Below are 19929 nucleotides of genomic sequence, written 5' to 3'. Positions count from 1 at the left end.
ATGACAACAAGTTTGTCAAATACATTTGCTTTTATCAGTAACATATGTGTCTGTCTCTCTTGTTGCCACAACAACTGGACCCACTGAATTTGTATGTTTTTGTTTCTGTTTGTGCTACCTGTCTTTCACCATTAGCAGGTGATATCTCATCACTTGGCGCTGTAATGCTGTACTGGTTTTACTACTATATGGTATAAATAATATCTTCTTTAAAAAAAATAAAGGCATTCAATCTACCCAAGCTAATAGCCTTAATTTTATTATGGTAAAAATGCATCATTTTGTACACTAAGATAGATACTTGTTTTAGTCTCTTTAGGTTATATCTACAAGACACCAGACCCATGTTTCAGTGACTCTGTAGGTTACCATCCCTACATGAAAAAGCTAGAGTAATGCCTTCCCATGGACACCACCACCAGAAGCAACTTGCAATTTGTAGTGTCTCTGCAAAGCAGCTTGATGGGTCTGCTAATGAGTAGGTTTGACACTTCCTCACTTGTGCACATGAACAGAGAGAGTAGTTGGACTGTGATTGAAAGTTATGAACTGATATCCTACTTAAGTTGCAAGCAATAGTGAGACCATTATTTGGCTCATTCCGTGGCTCTCTTTTTTTTCTCTTTTTTCATGGACGATCGCGATTTATCGGATAGAAGCAATCACCCACATCCCCATCTCCCTACAGACATTAACCTGTCCTATTTGTTCTAGTTGGGACAGTTGCCAACAATTATTATCATGCCATAAGATGTTTACCCTCTTTGTCTGTCTCTCTCACACACACATAAGTTGAGAAGGGAAATGAGTGTAAGGTCCACTTGAAAAGCATGGGTTTCTCGAAATAGTAAGTGTAAGTATATATACCAAAATATGTCTCACCTAAAGGCGTATATTACATCAAGAATCCATCTCCAATGGCTGGGCATACATGTGAGAGTTAAGAAGGCCGATGAACCAATGGGTGGATGCATGAATGGGTGCCATCTAGACGACTGATAGGGAAGATTGTGACCTGCTGATGGCCGTTTCTGTATGCAAAGACCCTTAGCACATGACTGGTTGAGGGGAAATGTACATTAAAAAAAAGTAGTCCAACTTCTCATTGACGTCACCTGTCATCATCATCATCATCATCTTTTTATCAATGACATAAGCCAGGTTTGACCATCCTTGTGAATGGGCAGTTCTAACAGTATAAACGTAGCCCATCTCATTCTCATATTTTTAGGGGTAATTTACTTGTTAGGGCTTAGATCCAAGGGGTTTGGTGTAGTGGGAGGGGGGCTCCATTTTCGTGGGTATCAACTCCTTGCATATAAGAAGGGGCAAGGGCATTAAGTCCCTTGCTCGTGCCGAAGCAAGGTGACTCCCCGTGGGCAAGGGGTGTGTCACGAGTTTATACCACTAGAAAAGCGACTGTAAGTACGGCAGGTCTCTAAACCCGATGGTGGTTTTTGAGTTGTAAAAAAAAAAATACATATAAGCGCTTGTTACAAGCCTTAAGCTTGCAACCTTGGATCTAAGTAGAATTGTAGGGAAATGTGAGAATTGAGTAGGAAGAGATTAGATGGCTAAGAATGTGAAAGGTTTTAGATGAAATAAGTTGGATGGATATGATGAAGTATTGAGTATAAGATCATGATCTCTAGATCTTAGATAGATCTAAGCCTTATAGTCTTTTTGTTACGGTCCAGAATCGTTCTCAATTTACTTTGATGTTCTTTGGATTTTAGTTAGATTTAATGTTTCAATTATTTATTCTAATGAAAGGGGTGTAAAGGGTCATTGGATTTGGATGTTAGTATTTGATTCATTTAATTTTACAGAAGTAGATCGGGTCTAGATCGGGTCCGTATGGATCAAGGTCCAATAATTATTTCTAACCCAAATCCAACTAGAGTTTCAGGTTCAAAAAGAGATTCAGATCTAACAAACAATCCAGATCAAGATGATACTTTAGATCCAATGCTGAGGTGGACAGTCTAGTCAGCGTGGGAGTCACATATATTGATATGGTAGCTTAAGTGGCGGATCAAGAGTGGGTCCTACACAAGACAAGTGTCATCCTATGAACTTTCTAAAGTTGAGATGGCAACTCTAGCATGTCACACATGTCGACACCATAACAACAAAAAGAAAGCTAGCAGGGCTTATAAGTGGGGTGTCCTTCCCTCTCTAAAACGTCTCACACTTTTCCTACATGTTTAGAGTTCAATTAGGTTTGCTTAATTTTATTTTATGATTTTAGGACTTTAAGCTTGTGTAGAGTCATGTCAAAAATATGATTATAGAATCCTCTCTAGTCTAGTTCTTGTTTTACAGTAGAACCTTTTTATGACTTATACATTAATTATTGGATTAAGACTTTACTGCAGACCTTCATGCTATAAATAAAGGTTTGGAGAACCCCTTTAGATTATGAATTGATTTATCTCACACTCTCTCCCTCTATATGTTTCTCTCTCTCTCTCCTTCTTCTTTCTCTCTTCAATATCTCCTTTCTCATGTTTCTCTCTTTTCTCCATGTGATCTACATGAAGCTAGATCTCCCAAGGTTGGTCATTCATCCCTTCCAAGGGGCCCAAGCTCTTTTTGTACCCTGGCAGCAGAACACCTTCTTACCTACAAAAGCTAACATCGAAGCCCTCTCAACCATGGTTTTGTTGATCAATCATCCTCTTAGCTCTGCCTGAAGTATTTATATAAACTATGAACCTCTATTACACCTTAGGACTAATATCTAATCATCCTTAAAGTCACTTAATCCATCTATACCAAGATTACACCCGAAGGAGCAGTGAAATATTGTTCTATGAGTTGTTTTGCCTCTTCTAATCTCTTGCACATACCCTGACAATACCTTAACATGTAGACCTCTTTAAGACTTCTTTAAACCTGTTATACAACCCTTGAAACATATCTTAGCCTTAGCTAAGACCCTACCCACATTCGGGACCCAAAACATCAAAATTGCATCCTACTGATTCAGTAGAATATGTAGTTTTGTCTGTTTGATCTCATCGATCTCTCCAATGACCCAACTTGACCTTTCTGACTCCTAGTATCTATATAAAACCCATAACACATAATCGTAGGTCCCTCTAAAAGCCTTGAATTAAATCCTTTCAAATTTAGATCAAAACTCACACTCAAACCCAAAATGGTCCTACCCGATTTAGCTGGTTTGACTTTATTTTTCTTGTACCTCCCAAACCATTGAGATGTACTGCAATATAGATCTTGGGGTTACGAGTAGTGACCACAATACTCTTTAACATTAAGTTAGAATCAATTCTACACTAGAGAACTACATTAGGCTAAGAGAACTCAAGAAGAGTTCAATTTATGATTCCAAAGATTAAAAAATGAAAGTTAGGGTCTTATTTATAGATCCTCTAAACCAAGGCTTCCTCAAAATCTACACAATATATTTCTATTACAAGGCTTCTTAAAGCATCTCTCATAAAGACCAAAATAGCTTTTTATTCCTTTTATACCCTTTGCATGGATTATGGATTTTAATACAAGGATATCTCAAACCCAAGACCCAATTAAAAAATCATTAAGTTTGCTTACAAGCTAAATGAATTCAAATACATATCTTATGTCCAAATATAAGTGGTCTGATCCCAACACTACAAGAAACCTATGGATTAGCGATGACTTAAATCTGTCGCTAATCCGATGCTAATTCGTCGCTAAACAGTTTAGCGACGGAAAAAATTCATCACAAATTTTTCGACGCTAAGTAGTGCTAGAACTTATCCGTCGCTACTTTCGTCGCTAATTTGCAATGGATTAGCGACGAACATGATCCATCGTGAGTCCTTCGCTATTTTAAATTAGCGATGGATAATATCCGTCGCTAAATTTAAAAAAAAAAATTTACTCTCTGCCGGTGCGTTCTCCGGCAGGGAGCAATTTTTTTTGCACAGAACTGGCGTGTTCCGTCGTCGGGACACTCTTTCGCAGCGAGCCAGTCACGATGGACGCGAACGGGAGTTGATCTCCGGAGGCCGACGCCATTGAAGAGGTTGATCCCCGCAGAGGAGGAGACACGAACGGGCCTGGGCATAAGCTTGGTGAGCCTCGCACGGAGGCCCACAACGGAGATGAGGAGGAAGAGCAGGCCCTCGATGAAGACGGCGGCCAAGGCGCTCTTGTAGGGGATGTTACTGGAGACATGGAACCCGACGACGGTGTAGGCGAAGTAGGCGTTGGTGCCCATGTCGGGTGCGAGGGCCAGGGGGAGGTTGGCGAGGGTCCCCATGATGAGGCAGTCGACGAGCGAGGAAGCGACAGTGGCGACGATGAGGTCCTTCCTTATGCGATCAAGGCAGGCGGCGTAGCCAGGGTTGACAGGGGAGAACTTGCAGGAGGCGTCGGGCTGGACGACAATGCGGAGGATGGAGGTGTTGTTGGTGCCTGAGCAGGAGGAGACGAGGATGGTTTAAATCGAACAGGGGGAGGGAAAAACGGAGGGAGGAAAAATTTTGAATGGGGGGAGGGAAAATTTTGTGCCTCAGGTGAATGGTTTAAATCGAAAATTAGTGACAGAATTAGTGAGGGAATTTTTTCGTCGCTAATTAGTGACGGATTGGCGATAAAAATTTTTTGTCGCTAATTCCGTCGCTAATTAGCATTTTTTATAGTGTTTTGGCGACAAAAAAATGTTGTCACTAAATTCATCGCTAATTAGCGATGGATTTAGCGACAAAGATATTCCATCGCTAATTTTGCAAATATTTCGAATGTTAGGGACAAATAGTTTTCTCTCACTAATCCGTCGCAAATTTGTGACCGAAAAAATCTGTCACAAATCGTCGTCGCTAATTAGCATTTTTCTTGTAGTGCAAGATCTAGCCCAATTCATGGGGGTTATAACAATCCACCACACTTTCATTGGCCCTGTCCTCAAGGCAACTACTTGGTGTGCAAAAGTGCAGTTTGCCTAAATCTTGTTTGTATACTTCTTGCATCCAAATATACTCAAGCGAATTCTTATTAAATCTTTCTCGTGTTTCCTCTCATGTAATCTTGTTTGGATCAAAGCTCATCTTAAATTATGATGGTTGTCCCCAACATAATATCCAACCCATTTGCATGGTCTATCCAGTTACAATCAAGGTCTCAACCCCTTACAATATAAGGAAACACAACATTTTATACCCTTACATTTATTCCCAACACCCCATATACAAGAAGATTGTTCAAAACTATGAATCATATCTATGGTTCTTTTATTATTCTACCCTTCTAGAGAAATCTTCATCTCCGTGGAGAAAAGTCATGAAAGGTGTGAAAAAAGGCATTGATCTTGACTCTGGGCTTGTAGTCTACCTTATTTAGTGGACACCTATCATAGCAAAATAGTTCTTCAATTTTAGAACCCATGTGATTTGACTTGGCTTTGGGTTCTATCTCTTCTTTATGCTTTAAAACTCATTTTCTTTGGCATGTGCATGGTAGACCTTTGGTGTCTTCACATGGATCACTTCATTCCCCTCCTCTTCTTTCTTGTCTTCTCATAGGCACCCAAATTTTTTTAGGTTCTCAAATAACATTTGTGTTGGCTCTGATGTAAAGTCAATGCTATGACTTGTCAAAATTGAGATAAGTGTTCGCACTCAAGATGATTAGAGAGTGAACTTTTGGACAGAAAAAAAATTTTGGGAGGTGAACCAAACATGTCCAAGTATATTTTTATAATAACTTTCATTAAATAAGAAGAGAATAACCAAATGATAGCTGATCATGGAGTGAATAGGAGAATTGGGGTTAAATAAGAGAAAAGAAAAAATAGATATGGTAGAGTTGTGAGAACTGAGAGACTTAGAAGGGAATTCTCGAAAGAGACTAACTCTAATGAATCAAATCACAAGCCCAAAGAAGACAAGAGTCAATTCCACTCTACAACCTAGAGAGGCCAAGAGAAATGAATTCTCATTAAGAAAAGAGTCAAGCATAATGCAGAAATCATAAGCTTGGGCCTATTTATAGACCTTAGCTGCCAACAAAGACTAAAATACCCCTCATAATATCCCAAGTTACCCACTACACCCTCCATGGATCCTTGGATCCAAATACAATCCGATGTATTTTTTTATAACTTATGCAAAATAGAGCTTATATAATAAATTTTTTCAATGTGTTCTTCACTGGATTCTGATGTCCAATGGCTGAAATTTCACACCAGATGGCACCACCACAATTTCCAGTGGGATCAACATCATGGAAGTTCGATCTAACCTTTCGAAAGGCAAAGAGAGCAACTCAAAATTCGTAAATCTATAAAAAAAACTCTCATACTTAGTAGGAAAAGAAATAAAATGGCCAGAATTCTTCTCCAAATTCAAAAACTTTGCCAATAAAGCAAAAACAACCAAATCAATGTACAATTACATATCTAATAGCATCAAAACAATGACCTATACTCAAAAAACTCAAATTCATAAGTCAATCTTTGAAATAACAATCAAACACCAAATCAACCATCAATTTTTATGTTAAAACCAAAAACCAGATCAAACTCATTATGCTTCATGCTCAATGAATTCTTCTAAGTATCAATCAATCTGAAATCAAGCATAAGCACTTAGATCTAAAAAATAACACAATCAGAAGCAATATTTATACAAATTCAAGCAACCCAAACATATATCCAAGTGAAAATGATTTTGGTCTCACCGATTTTCATATTGAGTCAATTTTTACATTTTTGGGTTATAATCTCACGGTATGCCCTCAAATGCTTCAAATCATCGATCCTTTGACGATTTGAAGATGATCTAAGGTCGATCTATATAAATCCACTGCTGAAATGATGATCTACAAGATTAGACTGTCCACTCTCCATACCGCTAGTTGTTTTTTAAGTTAAAACATGAAAAATGTCCAATCAACTACTCGTTTTTCATGTTACTTGTTACAATTCAATCACAAAATCTATTTTTTAGGTTTTCTAATATGATGAAATGAAAATCATGCTCTAATACCAAATGGTAGTTGATTATGGAGTAAATAGGAGAATTGAGGTAAAATAAGATAGAAGAGAAATCAGCTATGGTGGAGTTGTGGGAATTGAGAGAGATGAAGAAGAATTCTCAAAAGAGATGAATTCTAATGAGTCAAATCTCAAGCCCAAAGAAGGCAAGAACTAATGTCACTCTAGAGACTAGAGAGGCCCAATGAAATGAATTCACATTAAGAAAAGATTCAAGCATAATGAGAAAATCACAAGTTTGGCACTATTTATGGATCTCATAGGCCAACAAAGACTAAAATACCCCTAACAATACCCCAAGTTACCCACTACACCCTCCATGAATCCAAATACAGCCTGTGAGAAAATCCACAAGATAACCCACCTAATACAAGAAAAGAGCAAAAAACAAAACACCAAAATAGTATGCTATCACCAAAGTTTCATTTAATCAAAATGATTTTCAAGAATATTTTTAAAAGGTTAGGTGTTTCGGTTCTTTCAAGCAAGAACTCAGTTTTCATCATATTTTAACCCATAAACTAATATCTTCAATCATTTTTAATCAAAAGTAAAGGCTTTCAGCTTTCCAAAGAACAAAAAATCATTTTGATCCGACATTGAATTAAAAAATTATAACAAAAATAAGTTTTTGTCTTGCGAAAAACTTGTTTGGAAGTAGGGCCCATATTTGAAAACATTGTTTTACCAACCAAACGCTTGATTTTGGTTTTGCCGTTAAAAGACCGATTATAGACAAGGATGTTAGCTTTCAAAATGCACTAAATTATTCATCAAATAAACTTCTAAATCTCAATATACGAGTGTTTTTCTAAAATGCATTGAAATGGGTCTAGTCAATTTGGATATGATCTGATCTAGATTTGGATCTGAAGAGATTATCGGTAGATGGCACATCTATAGACACTCGTTCCTGTGTAACCATAACAGCCTCCGTGAGATCAACACCTAACACCTTCACTCATAATCCCCTTGATCCTCACTTAGTTGCTGCCAATGAAAAATGAACACATCTCGTCGTGAGCTGCGGGTAGTGTTTTGATTCAGTTCATGATTCCAAAAAAAATTCTGCAATTCCTTAAACCATGCACACCTCACGAAGAGGTGGTAGGTTGATTGCCCTACTCTTAAACATAATTAGCACTGGCTGACCAGTTGAATCCTCATCTTTTGAAGATTGTCATATATGTTATTGCCCTGCCATGGAGCACTTGCCATCCGAACAGCTCCGCCTTTGGGGGAAGATCAGCTTCCCAAAGACTGCGCTCTAAGGTAGTCAACACACTGACTCTGCACTAGATAACAAGATGCCACATTGTACTTCTCATGCTCCCACCGTATTCTATCTTCATAATTCACCATCCTATTTATTTTATTCAGACATTTCTGCAGCACAATGCCGACCTCGACGCCGTTGGGATACGGCTCGATCGATGACGATATATGGGTAATATCACAAAGATACACCATGTTTCATCTTATGTTGACAGATTGCTAAGACTTTATGGTGAATGCATCCGTATGGAATGCCTTTATGATTGCCTTTTGGCTAGTTCGGAGGGCTCCCTTGGGATGCCAAAGCTGTGTGCAGAATACCGCTAACTGCTTTGTTGCATTCCGCATGATTTGCTATGATAGGGATGCATGCACCACATCCTCAGGTTTTATGTCAAACCAACCAACCAACCTGAATTTTGATGTTAAACTTTGAATGCAACTTTCTTTTCAAGTATTACAATAATATTTTAGTGAAGGGTCCCTCGTCATAAAATAAATAAATAAATAAATAATATTTTAGTGATTGCTAAAATAATATTTTCTTTTCTTTCCTTGGACATATGTTTTACTCGCTCCTCGTCTAGCAGTCATGAATAACGGAACAGAAATTGGTGTGGTTGATGCAAATCATAGACAAACTTTTTAACAGTTATAACTTGCAATTATAACGTTGAAAAGCCTTATTTTAACATTCAAGACTGTTCTATATAGTGCTGTGTACAATCTTCAGCACGTGTGGCCCATCAAAAAATCTTCAGTACGTGTGTGACATATATATATATAAGCTTAACTAATGAAGCTTGAGAGTTGAGCTGGGCAAAATGTTTAAGGGTAGTTTTATAATTTACCTTAAAGATTACCCTAAAAAAGTTTTACTCTAAATAGGTCTCTCAAGACTCCTGTTTAAAGGAGGCCATCCACCTTTTGTAATGTGTAATTGTTTTTTCTCTTCTCGTTTGTTTCTTCCATCTATCAATAATGTGATTTATCGTTCCTCAACATTATATGCACCAGGACCTAAACCAACAGACCGGTGATCCATATAGGGATACCGGGGCATGGTATTTGATCCTCTTTTGCTAAAGTGGGATGAGTTTAGTTTAGATTTGGTTAGATTTGTCACTCCAGATTGCATTTGAAGATTGTGCATGAGTAAAATTCGGATTTGGTTATTGCAAACCCAACACATTCAAACATTTTTTCATCCTTGTGTAGAGCACAAAAATGAGCCAATTCCTGCTGAATGCAACCATGACCGGGATCCGAATCAAAATTTCCTAGGCCAAACCTGGTCCCCAGATGTGATTGGCCATGATAGATCCATATTTAACCCGCGCTGCTGGTTTTTCGGGTCCGCAGGCAGTATTGGCCAAGGTTCTCATGAAAGAGACCTTGGTTCAGCATCACAATGGACCCTCCGAAATGAATCTTACCAATCTTCCATGAAAGTTCCAAAGGCTATTTACTCAAACGTGGACTCGTGAAGATCAGTCATGTTCCCCCATATATTCCAAAGCAGACGGCTTTAATTTGGCTGATATAACTGTTAGGCAGGAGATGAAAAAATCAATTCTACATGGCCATGTATGTAACTATGAATATTCCACTGTAAAAAATTGTATGCCCTATTCATTTTCCTTTACAGTGATTTTGTTGTCGAATTAATTGGCAAAAGGAAGTTTCAATTTGAATACGAAAAAGCCTTCTTATTTTAGCACTTTTGCTTAAAATTAATTTATACCAAGTCAGGCAACATGTTGCAACAGTGTATGAAAAATGCACTAAATCGTTCTTGCAAAAACATCGTTCTCACATCAACAATACTGATCTCACTGCATATTCATATATATTTGGATTTGGAAGCCAGGCATTGGATTTCGATGAACCCAATGGATGTACGTTAGAATGTCTATTGTACTTGACTTACATGGTTATATTCGACAGTAGTACAACTGTACAAGCCATGCAAATGCAACAAGGTGATTCATTTCCTCAACACTTGGAATTTTTATTTTTATATTTATCTTTATTTGTAGTTTTATGAGGGGGAGACATCAGTTGGTTGGCCCAAGCATCACTAACATCCAAAAATAGTTGTTAGTCAATTTACATCAAAAGGCTTTTATGTTAGAGGGGTTTATGTAGGAATGTAATCAATATTTTCAATTGAGTATGGTATGCCCATGCATGATTTTAATTAAGTGCAGTATTTAATTATTTGTCACTTTATTTTGTGAGAAACAATCATCTTTTTTTTTTCTTTAAATGGTCCAGTTATGAGTGACAATCGTATTTTCAAGAGAATTTATACATTGTTTTACATGATCCATAAGATATATATATATATAAACAAAAACTCTATGCTCAAAACATTATTCTAAATTAATATATGAGAACATCTATACTCAATTAAAATATTTAAACATATGTTTATAAATCTAATTTCAAATATCTATCCTTTGTAATTAAGAACAAATATATAATTATTAAATCATTAAAAAATCATAAACAAGATTCTAATTAAGATCACAAATAAGATCAAACTTATCACATTTATGGCTTCTGCAAACTATGTCAGGGGCTATTCGATTTTGGGTCATGATTTGACCCAAATTAAGATATAATATCAAAGCACGAATTTAAATAAATAGTATACTGAAATTTAATAATAGCATCAAGAGAGAGAAAAAAACATATCTTTCACCATCTAAAACTCATCAATCCATGTTGATTGAAAAATAAATAAATAAATAAATGACATAAGACTGGATCACCATACTTTAACTTAGATTACTATTAAAAGAGAATCAAGCTTAATCTTTTATGCCTGCTCTAGGTGTAAGCCTATAGCGAATAGAGGGCACTTGGACTTAATTGCCTCTTGTCTACTCACTTTGATTTTTATATTCCTTCTCAGAGTGCTCTATTTTTAGTATGAGAACCGGTCTCTCGTTAAGAAAATGAGTCTCACTTGATGAGCTCATTATGCAATGAGCTTTCCAAACCTTGACCTACACTTACATCGGTCTAAGCTGGATCTAAACAGCGTCCAAGCAGATATTTATGTATTAATGCTCATAACGACATACAGCCTAATCTGTCATTTCAAACACATGACAGATACAGATAAAGGGACACTATGGTTGCCTAATTTTGTAAAAGATCCAAAACTAGATTTCCATGACGTCCAACAATTATTATTAGGTAAAATGTTTTATGTAAAACATGTGTCCGGCATTGTGTGAAGCACAGCTATTTTGGAGTACCAAACTGGACAAGTGTCATATTTTACATACCTGATCTGCTCTGGATGGCCGAACACATTGGTATGCCTTTTTTTTTATGACTAGTCGCCGAGAACCAGGTCACTTGATGGACTCACCCCTACTAGACAAACCCCGAGTGGAGCCCACAAGCACCCTGCCTTACATGGCCCACCTTCGAGAGCTACCAACACACTCGTGTGCCAGCTGGATTTGATCAAGCATAAAAAACTGAGGCCTTATTATCGCTACCATTATTGCTGTTTTTATCAAAAACTCATTATTATCGTTTGTTGTCATTTGGGATGGAGGATAAAGTGCAATGTGATTGCACACTTAGTGTGCTGCTGCACCTGAGCCCCTTCATCTTTGAGACGCAGCCTGTCAGCTGTCTGGCCGAAGCAATGATGGAGGGTGATCAGGTGCAGCAGCACACTAAAAGTGTGCAATTACATTGATCCTCACTCTCGAATTGGTGGCCAGTGATGGTGGTAATAGGAATAGTATACAAGTACCAGCAGTTGTTCAGAAGTCAAATCAAGAGAAACCAGTGGTGGAGCATGGTTCAACTCTATTAGTGACTAAGACCACCAGAGAGCCGACAGTCCATGCCAACAATATTGTGAAACAAAGAGAGTGCATCAGGTCAAAGGCATCTCTGATGGCCGTTAGAGCTGCCCTGGATGTTGTTCATAGATCCATTTGATGAATGGCAGCCAGAACACCATCATTTTTTTTTTGTTTCAGCCATTCATTTTTTGCACTGTAGATGTCACTCATCTAAAACTTGAATGACTCTCAAAATATTTGTGAGAGCCATCTAAGAAATAACCTGTCCATCCATGGTGGTATGGCTGTTGTTCATTAAATGGATGCATGTCATTCATGGTAACTTTGATGGTGTACCGTTAGAACTGCCTCTGACCTGATGTACTCTCTAAAACAAGATGGCCCAAGCGTCTTAGATGGTTGTCCTTCTCAGTTCTTTCATCCCTAATTGGGATTATGAAATTTTCAAAAATATTTTTGAAGAAAAATGAGATTCAACTTAATCTGCAGAACATAGTGTGTGTAATTATTGGTTTGTCGCACAAAATGGTCTGCCCCCTGTCCTCACCTTCAGAAATGGTAAATAGTTGTATTTTTCAGCAAATCTAACTGTATGGATGTGATCTTGATGATCGAAACCCTACAAATAGACTCTTGGATCAAACTTTTTTGTTGCTTAGATAGAATTTTATAACGTAGAAAATTTCAAAACTATTTTTTTTAGATCCTTGTAAAATCCTACCTACACATCAAAAAGGTTTGGCCCAATAGTCAATTTGTGGGTTTTGACAAGGAAGATCGCATTCGTATATATAGTCATATTTGCAAAAAACACATATACAAATGATTTTTGAAGATGAGAATTGGTGGGTGGATCATTTAAGCTGACTTGTTTAAGATTAAAGACGTATATTTCTTTCTTGCTTGATTTGCAAGGCATTATGTATTCTCATGGTAGAGCTGCATTAGAAAGGCATCTGCAGCTTTATCGCAGATGGGGCACGTAAGACAGAGTGGTCGTGTCCTCATCCAAGGTTTTACCTTAAAGGGGCTGGCCTATTAAGTGACCGGTCTTCGGTGAGGGTTTCCTTGCCATAAAAAAAAAAAAGAAATGCATAATTTTCGTGTCATTTATTTTCTTTGAAAGAAATAGTTTCCATCTCATCAAGGTAATCCGATAAGCAAAAGTGTTATTGACACTAATTATTGCGAAATCCAAGATGTGTTATCAGTTATCACGCTATTATCATTATTTGTTGAACAATTTTTTTTGAAAAAACCGTCACACTTACCATCATTTCTCAATCTTTAGGATGCGTTATGATTCTCCACTCTGATTGGAGTCATCGAGTTGGCCACACTCACTTCCACTTGATTAGGGTTAACTCAGCTAATTAGGCAATAACTCTCTCTCTCTCTCTAGATTTACATGCTTATCGGCAGAGAGGATCTTAGTCTCAAACAAAGTAGGCCTTGAGTCGACTGGTAGATTCATCTGTCACAACTCACAATGATAAGAGGAGGGACTGTAGAGCCTAGAGAAGAGAGACCGAGGGCCCCACCACACGAGGTGGGATCGAAGAGATGGAATATGGGGACGTGGGGTCTGATGTGCCATTTGGTTGTTCTATGAAGATTGTGAGAGTTAAAAGAATGGGCCCCTTATGTTTGTATCAACTTGCTTTTTTCAGTAGTTTGGGTTTAATTTAACGTTCAAAATTATCACCATTCACCAATAAAATTTCTCACAATAAGCCCGAGAATTTCCCCTATAAATACGCCCACTTCCCGATTTGTTGAACATGTACAGAGAGAGAGAGAGAGAGAGAGAGAGAGAGAGAGAGAGAGAGAGAGAGAGAGAGAGATGCACTCTAGGAAAATCACATGCAACTCTCATGGGGAGGACTCCTCTTACTTCTTGGGTTGGCAGGAATATGAGAGAAACCCATATGATGAAACCAGCAACCCAACGGGGATAATACAAATGGGTCTTGCAGAGAATCAGGTAAAGCACCAACAATGCCAAAATGGGTGGCCTTTTATTTGTTTCTTTTCCCTCCCGTCCCTTTTATAATAGTTATTTTGCAACACATGATTGGTATGATAAAGAACATACTTCCTACAGCTTTCCTTAGAGCTCCTCGAGACGTGGCTCTGCGAGAACCCCGAAGCTGGTACCTTTATGAATGATGGGGCGTCCTCGTTTAGACAGATGGCACTGTTTCAAAACTACCGCGGCCTGCCAGCATTTAAGAAAGTAAACGAGCTTCTCCTTTGTTTCTTTCAGACTTTTCTGTTTGCACATGTTTCCTTTCTTTCCTGGGAATGTAAGTAAAGTATATATGTGGTGCAACATGATTGGATTCCGTACGTAACTCCTAAGCAATCTCTGTACTCAAAATAGTATCCCTCACCCTTTTTAGACGAAGCAAAAAGAGTTGTTTTTTCTGGTTTTCTTCGTATCTCTACTAGAGTGGTGCTTTTATATATATATATATATATATATATATATATATATATATATATATATATATATATATATATAAACAATGTCTGAACCACTATTTTCATAGATTTTTAGTTCTTTTTTCTTGAATCTATCCATACGGATGTGATCTACATAGTTTTATAAGAACTCGCTCTTGAATCATAACGTGATTTTTTTAAGGTTTTAAAATTAATGGCTCATAATCTTCATAAATATTCAAGCATTCAAAAATCACATGTTTTCATCCAAAATACATGATCCAATGGTTGATTCCTAGCAAATTCACCATGCCAACCTCATCCACAAGGTTGGATTTGCAAAAAAAGTATTGAAAATACTCATATTTCTAATTCTCATATTTCAGTTCTCATATTCTAGTTATTCTCTCTCTCTCTCTCTCTCTATATATATATATATACATATAGCTTGCTTGGTCTTGGCTTTTGCTAGAAAAATTACTTCAAGTTGGACTCATTTTTGCTGCCATCTATTTTTTGGACAGACATTAGCTGATTTCATGGGTGAAATTAGAGGCAACAGAGTAAAGTTTGACCCAAGCAGGCTAGTTCTTACAGCAGGAGCCACGTCTGCAAATGAAACTTTGATGTTTTGCCTGGCTGATCCAGGAGAAGCCTTTCTTGTTCCAACTCCATATTATCCTGGGTATCTCTCGTCTTCACTTAATCATCATCATCACCATCTTCTTGACGATTTACTCATTGTTCACTCTCATGCTGGTATTCTACCAGATTTGACAGAGATCTCAAATGGCGTACCGGAGTCGAAATTGTACCCATACACTGTTATAGTTCCAACGGCTTCCAGATTACTGAAACATCTCTGCAACAGGCTTATGATGATGCACTAGACCGTAAACTGAAAGTGAAGGGTGTCCTGATCACCAATCCTTCCAACCCTTTGGGGACAACAGTGAGGCCCAAGTCTCTAAAGACTCTCCTAAGCTTTGTTAGTGCCAAAAGGATTCATCTCGTCTGCGATGAGATATACTCTGGAACAGTTTTCTCATCTCCCGGTTTTATCAGTGTTGCTGAGGATGCAGTGTTAGCAGGACACAGTGTATCTCGCGAGTTTGTTCACATTGTTTACAGTCTTTCAAAGGACATGGGCCTTCCGGGTTTTCGCGTCGGTGCCATCTATACTCACAATGACCATGTCTTAGCTGCTGCGACGAAGATGTCGAGCTTTGGATTGGTTTCTTCTCAGACACAGTATCTTCTCTCTCAGATGCTCTCAGACAAGAAGTTCACTCTCAATTACATCAGAGAGAACAGGAAGAGGCTGAAGCTGAGGCAGAAGAAACTCGTTGCCGGGTTACAGCAATGTGGGATCAGTTGCCTGGAGAGCAACGCCGGTTTGTTTTGCTGGGTCGACATGAGCCACCTCTTGGATAGTCCAAGTTTTGAAGCAGAGATGAGGCTGTGGAAGAAAATAGTGTACCAATTTGGGCTGAACGTTTCACCTGGTTCATCATTCCATTGCTCTGAACCGGGTTGGTTTCGCCTCTGTTTCGCGAACATGTCGGATAAAATGCTGGCAGTCTCACTTGAAAGAATCAGATCCTTCCTTGTGCAGTCTGCCCATGGACAACACCATGACTGCAAGTTGCTTGCAGAGCCCAAGAGATTCTTACTGTATTGCAAACCATCTTTTTCTCGGTGGATTTTCCGTTCTAACTCTAACCAGTCGGAACGTTTTTAGGCTTGCACCATGTACTCTAATCCATCTCTCTTTTCCTTGCCTTTTTTTTTCTTTCCTTTCCTTTTTTTTCCAGCCTTCTTTGAGGATTTTCCTTAAGAAGTTGGATTACTGTGTAAACAGGAAAGGAATTTCCAGTGTTCATGTAATATTTGCTGTCCTGCTTCAATTATGGTATTCATAAGGGTTTCAGTTAGCAAGGGACAAACACTAAAGGCGGTGTGTATGCATATATAACTAAAATAAATATGTTTACTGATATGAACCAAGATTTTTATAGGTTTTTTTACTTTTTTTCGAAAATTTCACTGTTTTGATGTGATCTAGACGTTTGGTTTTATAGAAACAGACTCTTCGATCATCCAATTATGATGTATAACAATGATCTTTTAAGATTTGAAAATTGATGGTATAAAATTTTTATAAATATTCAAGCATAAAAAGTCACATTTCTTGATCCGATTACAATGATCCAATAGTCAATTCTTAGAAAATGGACCAGGTTTAATGCATCTAAAGGGTTAGAATTGCAAAAAAACATACTAAAATTTCCATTCATACCAGCAAGCATATTTGGTTGGTAAACATATTTCAGTTTGTGTGGGTGGATCGTTCAACCAAAGGAAGGTCCAAAATCTATAACCGATGATAATTAACTAGGTTTCTTCTCTAACGGTGGAGTTTTTCATCGATGAATTTTCATTTTTCATTTAGTTAGCAACATCTTTGGATTATGAATTTTTGATGTTTAGATATTTTTTTGAAAGAGCTAAAAATCAAGGGCCCACAATACTTTATATTGTAAAGTTTTTCATCGATTGGACTTTACATATTGAATTTTCATCATTTATTTAGTGAGCAATATTTTTGGAGTATGAATTTTCGATGTTTAGATATTTTTTTGAAAGAGCTAAAAATCAAAGGCCCACATTACTTTGTATTGTAAAGTTTTGAATGCATTGCGAGTTGTGGATGTTTTACGTCTCAAAAAACATGCCTATATGTCATAAAGTCACGTAAAGCACATTTCTTACTAAATAAATTATCAAAAACAAATATACGCGGTCCAGAGATGCTCAAGCATTGAAGAAGGAGGTCCTCTGATCATCATTATAGATTTTGAACATTTCTTTGATTGGACAGTCCTTTATATATATATATATATATATATATATATATATGAAAATGCATGCTCACTGCACTACAAGAAAAATGCTACTTAGCGACGGAAATTTGTGACGGATTTTTTCTGTCGCCAATTTGCGACGGATTAGCGAGCGAAAAGTATTTGTCGCTAACGTTTGAAATATTTACAAAATTAGCGACGAAAATATCTCTGTCGCTAAAGCCGTCGCTAATTAGCGAGGGATTAGCGACAACATTTTTTCGTCGCCAAAAATACTACAAAAAATGCTAATTAGCGACAAAATTAGCGAGGGAATTTTTCCGTCCCTAATCCGTCGCTAAGTAGCGACGGATTAGGGACAAAAAAATTCTCTTGCTAATTCCGTCGCTAATTTTCGTCCCACCTGAGGCGCGAAATTTTCCCTCCCTCCGTTAAAAAATTTTCCTCCTTTTGTTTTTCCCCCCTCGTTCAATTTAAACCATCCCCACTTGGGGTGCTTCTCAAGACGCCAGAAGCCCCACTGACGACGCGCACAAAGAGTTGATCCCCACCTATGGAGAAGTCGCAGATGGAGCCGCCGTGGCTTCGCCAGAGCTGAGACATCAAGGGGCGACGAAGAGGAGGCTGTTGTTGGGGAGCCACTGGAGCCTGTCGGAGTCGAAGAGAGTGGCGATGAAGAGGAGGCTGGTGTTGGGGAGTCACTGGAGCCTGTCGGAGTCGAAGAGAGTGGCGATGAAGAGGAGGTTGGTGTTGGGGAGTCACTGGAGCCTGCCGGAGTCGCGAAGATCCACGCGGAATCGCGAAGAGCCTGCCGGAGTTGCGAAGAGCCTGCCGGAGTCGCAAAGATGTCGTACTCGTTGCTCCTCCCCCTGCAGCTCGCGAAGATCCGCGCGGAGTCGCAGCTGAAGTTGAGCCCCCCCGCCGTGAAGCTCTTCGGCTGGTTCTCGTGGCAGACCTGAAACTTGAAGAGAGGAGCTCCCCCTGGAACGCGCTGCCGTCGTGAAGCTCTTTGGTTGGTTCTCGTGGCAGACCTGGAACTTGAAGAGGAGCTCCCCCCGAATCCGCGCAGAGTCGCAGCCTGCCGGAATGCGTCGGTTCTGTGAAAAAAAAATTGCTCATTGTCGGAGAACGCGCCAGCAGGGAGCAAATTTTGTTTTAAATTTTTTTTTAAATTTAATGATGGATTAGCGACGGATATTATCCATCGCTAATTTAAAATAGCGAAGGACTCACGATGGATCATATCCATCGCAAATTAGTGACGGATAAGTTCTGGCACTACTTAGCGTCGAAAAATTCGCGATGAAAGTTTTCAGTCGCTAATTCGACGCTAATCCGTCGCTAAACAGTTTAACGACGGATTAGCATCAGATTAGCGACGAATTTAAGTCGTCACTAATCCATAGGTTTCTTGTAGTGCTGAGCATCCATCGAGTGTGCGTGATAGACGATCAATGCATTTTTTTGCATAGAAATATCATTTAGTGATGCTTTTAAAGGGCTGTTAAAGGTCCCAGTTTCAAAGCATCAGTAAATACCTCAGCGGAGGTGTGTTAGACATTAAAATGTTTGTTTTTAGCGATGCTTCAAAAGTACATCTAAAAGTTTTTTTTGTGTATTTACATGCTAAACATTCATTATGCACACGATGAACGCTCAGTGTGTTTGTATATTTTGGTTAAGCAGCTACCACTTCCAATATAGTACAAGTCTCTATCTTAACTTAATTGGTTAATTGGTATAAGATAATTCAACATTTTAATTAGGCAATTCTAAAGCAGATTGAAAGTTTTGTTTTTGTTTTTTTCTGTTGAACATAAAAATTGCTCAATGTTGCCAAAGAACATACGGCAGGGGTGATGATTTGTGATGAGTCACCACCATTCTACAATAAAAAAATTCTATTGTATTGTCAGCACACATAACAGGCAAAGACAAACATCTCAAATGTCGACCATAAAAGTTTTGCCCCGGTTGCTATTCTTTTATAATTCAGGTTGTGTTACACTGGGGGATCACCCTATCCTTTCTCTTGTATAGTCAAATTTAAATCTTATCTAATCAAGGAGAGGATCATAGTCACAATTTTCTTTTTTCCTTTGGAGATTTATGTGTTTCTCTCCAACCAATTCTTCATCCACCCTGCACTTATCATTGCCCGAATCACATTAGGTCAAATTCAATATCTATGCAACTAAGGAGCTCACACAAACACAGTATAAAAGAAACAAATGATGCACAAGAACATAAATTTTTTAATATACACGGGAAGAGTACCGAAAGTCTTTTGTTGAAAAAAAATTCAAAATATAACTCATTTTGTAAAGTTTTGGTGCTTTATTGTTTCCCACCAAAAGTGCTTTGAAAATGTTTAGTCTCATATCCAAGAAGAAAATAATTTTTTGGTGGTTTAAATAGAGTATTTGTTCTATATTCTTTACTTTGGCAAACCTTTTGTGTTAGGGTGACTTTCGAATGTTGTTGTGTTTGTGTAAGAATGGAC

General features: G+C 38.2%; 1 protein-coding gene across 1 annotated transcript; it reads left to right on the top strand.

Annotated features, from left to right (window-relative positions):
• The first annotated feature begins 13960 nt into the window (after nucleotides 1-13960).
• LOC149847663 (1-aminocyclopropane-1-carboxylate synthase CMA101-like) lies at nucleotides 13961-18385 on the top strand. The gene is made up of 5 exons (XM_090001908.1): nucleotides 13961-14101; nucleotides 14222-14353; nucleotides 15087-15247; nucleotides 15334-16236; nucleotides 17995-18385. Exons 1-5 carry the CDS (start codon nucleotides 13961-13963, stop codon nucleotides 18383-18385), a joined length of 1728 nt encoding a protein of 575 aa, XP_089858034.1.
• The last annotated feature ends 1544 nt before the right edge of the window (nucleotides 18386-19929 follow it).

This window comes from Nuphar pumila, chromosome 1 (assembly GCF_984573655.1).
Source record: "Nuphar pumila chromosome 1, dmNupPumi1.hap1.1, whole genome shotgun sequence".
In the NCBI taxonomy this organism is placed as follows: Eukaryota; Viridiplantae; Streptophyta; class Magnoliopsida; order Nymphaeales; family Nymphaeaceae; genus Nuphar; species Nuphar pumila.
This window is presented reverse-complemented; position numbering and strand designations above follow the sequence as displayed.